This window comes from Arvicola amphibius, chromosome 10 (genome assembly GCF_903992535.2).
Source record: "Arvicola amphibius chromosome 10, mArvAmp1.2, whole genome shotgun sequence".
NCBI classification, from domain to species: Eukaryota; Metazoa; Chordata; class Mammalia; order Rodentia; family Cricetidae; genus Arvicola; species Arvicola amphibius.
Window position 1 is genome coordinate 93,407,246 of NC_052056.1, and position 4,300 is coordinate 93,411,545.

The window sequence follows — 4,300 nt, forward strand, 5'->3', positions numbered from 1 at the left end:
CTTACTGGGTCCCCACCCTAGCTAGTCCTTAGCCCCCTGTATCTCACTCGCCTGACCTTGACAGCTGGGCAGGTGTTACTCAGCTGTCTCTGAAGGGGGGGAGGGGAGGGCGAGGAAGGAGCAACCATAGCCCATAGCCAAGCCCATGTCCCTAGAGGTGTGTGGGGTTCTCCAGGGACGGATCTGTCTTAGTCATGTGCAAGACCACCGTGGGGGCCTTGTAGTGGCAGTGAGTACCACGGCCATAGCCCCCTGGGGCCCGGCAGGCCTTGGCTCGGACTCGGCCAGCTGCCATTTTTCGGTAACACAGGCTCTGCCATGTCTGGAAAGTCTTGGAACTCCATACCCAAACTCCACTGGTGATGCCCACCACCAAGGACATGAAGATTTTGAGCATGAAGACAGCCACAGTGGGCACCGAGCCCCCTGGCAGCGAGCAATCTCTTCGGCCTCCGGGCACAGTGGCAGCAGTGCATGGTTGCTCGGTGGCCCGAAGGCGCCAGTAGTCCATGTTGAGGCGCTCATAAACGTAGCAGACGATGACGCAGGTGGCCGGCACTGTGTATAGGATAGAGAAAACTCCGATCTTGACCATCAGCTTCTCCAGCTTCTCCGTGTTGGTGCCACCCGTCTTCATAATTTTGCGTATATGGAAGAGAGCCACAAAACCAGTCAGGAGGAAACTGGTGCCAAGTACCAGGTAGCAAGAGAGGGGTACCAACACAAAGCCGGTGAGGGCTGCCGGGTCCATGCTGGCTACATAGCAGAGCCCCGTCAGCTCATCCCCAGCCACCTTGCGCAGCGTCAGGACCACGATGGTCTTGAGAGCTGGCAGGCCCCAAGCTGCCATGTGGAAGTAGCTGCCATGGGCCTCAATGGCCTCGTGGCCCCATTTTTTGCCTGCAGCCAGGAACCAGGTGAGAGTCAAAACCACCCACCAAAGTGAGCTGGCCATACCAAAGTAATAGAGCAATAGGAAGACCAGGGTGCATCCTGTGTTTTCCAGACCCTCCTGGATCACATACAGAGCCCCTGCCTCCTGGTCGCAGGCCACACTCTGTGCACCTGCTACCGCTCGGATCAGGAAGGCCAAAGAGTAGACGTTGTAGCACATGGAAAGGAAGATAATGGGACGCTCGGGGTACTGGAATCGGTGAGGCTCCAGCAGAAAGGTGAAGACGGTGAAGGCTGTGGAGAAGAAACACAACGCAGACCACACAGCCATCCAGACGAGCGCGAAGTCCTTGTCGCGCCGAGACCAGAACACCTCGACGCCTGGCCCGCAGCGCGGAGCGCATGAGCGACTCTTCTCCACGTACTGGAACTTCTCGGGGTTGTCACAGGTGCCACCACTGCCGGGACCTGGGGCTAAATCTCCCGGTGGCCTCGCGGGCCGAGGTGCCACAGGTAACATGCCCAGGCCCTTGTGGGGTTCTGTGGGGCCTGCGGTGGCGTTCTCCGGTGCCTCCATGCAGAGCGCGTGCGGGTCGTTGCGCGTGGGGAGCCGGGCGCAATCGAGCGAGTCCGGCCAGCCGAAATTGAATTGCTCCATGATGGGGGCGCAGCGCAGGCGAGCCTGCTCGCACATGGGCCGGCAGGCGGGGATGGGAGTGGAGACCTGGTCGGTGCACATAGGGGCGTAGAGCGAGCAGAGGAAGAAGCGCAGGTGGCTGTGGCAGCCGTACTGCACGAGAGGCGCGAACTCGGCCAGCTGCGCAGCCGCCTCGCCCTGCGACGTGTGGCCCAGTAGGTTGGGCATACGGGTCAAGTTGTAGCCGATGCCCCGGCACATGGGGATCTCCACCGCTTGGCACGGGGCAGGACCACGGCCGCGCTCCGGATCGAAGCGGCCGATCTCCAGCGCCGCGCCGCCCGTCGTCAGCAGCTGCCACAGCAGCAGCGCCCCGCGGAGCAGCGGTGGCACGGCCATCGCCCCGCGGCGCGGCCGCCCCGGCTCAGGCTCACTCGCGCCGCTCCATCCCGCGTCCCGGGATCTGCGCGCCACGTCGCGAGCCGCGCGCCATCTCCCGGCCGCCCACGTGTGTCCCGGAGCGCACGGCGCCTTTGGAAGAACAGCCGCTGCCGCCGCCGCCGCTGCCGCCGCCACTCCAGCCAGAGCCGGCGAGGTCTCAGCCACCGGCCGCCGCAGCTCCGAATCTAGAGGGCGTGGCCAGTGGAAAGACACGCCCGAGGGCGGAGCATTCTCACCGGGCACGCCCTCGCCTCGCTTTAAAGGTGCCGCGCCTGTCTGCCACGCTGGAGATGGTTGGGCCTTTCCCCTCTTTTGCAGACTCGACAGTCCGCGGGGACATAACCATGCGTGCGCCCTTTTCACCCCAGGTGGAAGGGGGTCACCCGAAGGTCTCCAAGCCCCAGGCAAGCCCTAGGCAAGGCCTTTCTCTTCCTCCTCCTCAGGATGTTTTGTTGTTGATCTTGTTATTTCTGAGACAGGGTCTCAAGCTCACCTTGAACTCCTGATCCTCCTGCCTCCTAAGTGCTGCCGCCAGAGAGCCTCCTGTATGCTGGACAAGCACTCTACCAACTAAGCCACTTGCCCAGACCAAGCTTTGGTGGTTTGGTTTTCATTACATTTATCGCACACCCGTGTGAGTGTGTGTATGCGCGCGCTTGCGCATGTGTGTGATATGCAAGCACATGTATGAACACTCACGAAACTGCACGCATATGAGCACAATTTGGGCGAATCAGTTCTCTCATGCTATGTGGGACCTGCCCACTGAATTTAGCCACCTCTCTGGACCCTCCTTTTGTTTGTTTCGACGTTGTTGTTTTGCTTTATTTGTTTGTTTGTTTATTTGTTTGAGACAGGGTTTCTCTGTGTAGCCCTGGCTCTCCTGGAACTCACTTTGTAGACCAGGCTGGCCTCGAACTCAGAGATCCGCCTGCCTCTGCCTCCCGAGTGCTGGGACTAAAGGCGTGTGCCATCGCTGCCCGGCTTTGCTCTGTTTTTAATTTTTACATTTTCTAATTTATGTGTTCAGGTGTTTTCCCTGTGTGTAAGTCTGTTCACCATGTGTAATACCTGGTGCCCTTGGAGGCCCAAAGAGGGCTTTAGGACTGGAATTGTGAGTCACCATGTGAGTGCTGGGAATCAAACCCAGGTCCTCTGGAAGAGCAGTCAGTGCTCTTAAACAGGGCCCATCTCTCAGACTCCGCATTTGTTTGTTTCTGAGACTGTTTCATGTAGTCCAAGCTGGCATCAGACTCACTAAGCATCAAAGGCTGACCTTGAATTTCTCACCCCCTGTTTCCACCTCCTGAGTGCTGGGATGACAGGCTTCCTGCCCCTCAGCCAGATATTTCAGTGTTGCTTTCAGCCTCGTGATGGTCCTCCAGTTTAGCCTGTGGCCACCGTGCAAGTCTGAAGGTGAAAGTACTTACTCAGATTCACGTGCCTCCTAGAGGGCAGGTCTGGCAGGCAGTCTTGCTTTCCTGCCTGCCCTGTATGTCTGTCTCTCTCTCTTTCACACACACACACACACACACACACACACACACACACACACACACACACACACGGAAAGCCAGATGCCCAAGTGTTCCGGCTTTACCAATCCCCTCCCGCTATATTTAGAGCTGGGATTCAGGAAAGAGTTGGGACAGCACTGCTGGCCACAGTGAGAAAATGGGGCAGCCATTGCCCACTGTCTCTCAGATCCCTGAGAGCCGAGCCAGAGCTCAACAGCAACAAAGACAAACATATGCTGTCATTGGCATGCACCCAACGCCTCTACCTCTGAAAGGACAGAAGAGAAGGGGCTTTGTGAAGCTGCAGCCAGTCCTGTACATCAAACTCAGCCTTGGGAATCCCCGGAGATATGGCCACAAGGCCTAAACGGGACTGGGGAGACGGCTTAGGCGGGTCAAGGAGTTTCTGAGCAAGTGTGAGGAACTGAGTTCCAATCCCCAGCACCCACGTACAAAGCCAGCTGGTGCAATACACACATGGGATCATCCCGCTGGGGCGGAGAAGACGGGAAGATCCCTGGGGGTGCCCTTCCAGGCAAAGCCCCTCCCCCTTCATAATCTTCTTCCCAGCCCCTCCCCACGACTACAGCTACTTCTCCATTCTCTAGGATTTGTTGTTATTGTTGTTGTTCTGGTTTTTCAAAACAGGGTTTCTCTGTGTAGCAGCTCTGGTTGTCCTGAAACTCACTTTGTAGGCAAGGCTGGCCTCGAACTAGCAGAGAGCTGAGTGTGCATCACCACCCCAGGCTGGTTGTTTGGTTAGGTTAGTTGTTTTTCTTTTAATTTCACAAACACCCCAAGGCCTTTCCAT

At 57.8% G+C, this 4,300-nt stretch overlaps 1 protein-coding gene across 1 annotated transcript; it reads right to left on the reverse strand.

Moving 5' to 3' along the window:
• On the reverse strand, positions 1–1,930 carry Fzd9 (frizzled class receptor 9). Its single transcript, XM_038346332.1, has one exon. It carries the CDS (start codon positions 1,928–1,930, stop codon positions 152–154), a length of 1,779 nt encoding a protein of 592 aa, XP_038202260.1. The 3' UTR covers positions 1–151.
• Between the last annotated feature and the right edge of the window lie 2,370 nt (positions 1,931–4,300).

Excerpts from the sequence above, each read along its gene's own strand:
- Fzd9 (XM_038346332.1), bottom strand. The coding sequence starts at position 1,930 with ATGGCCGTGCCACCGCTGCTCCGCGGGGCGCTGCTGCTGTGGCAGCTG.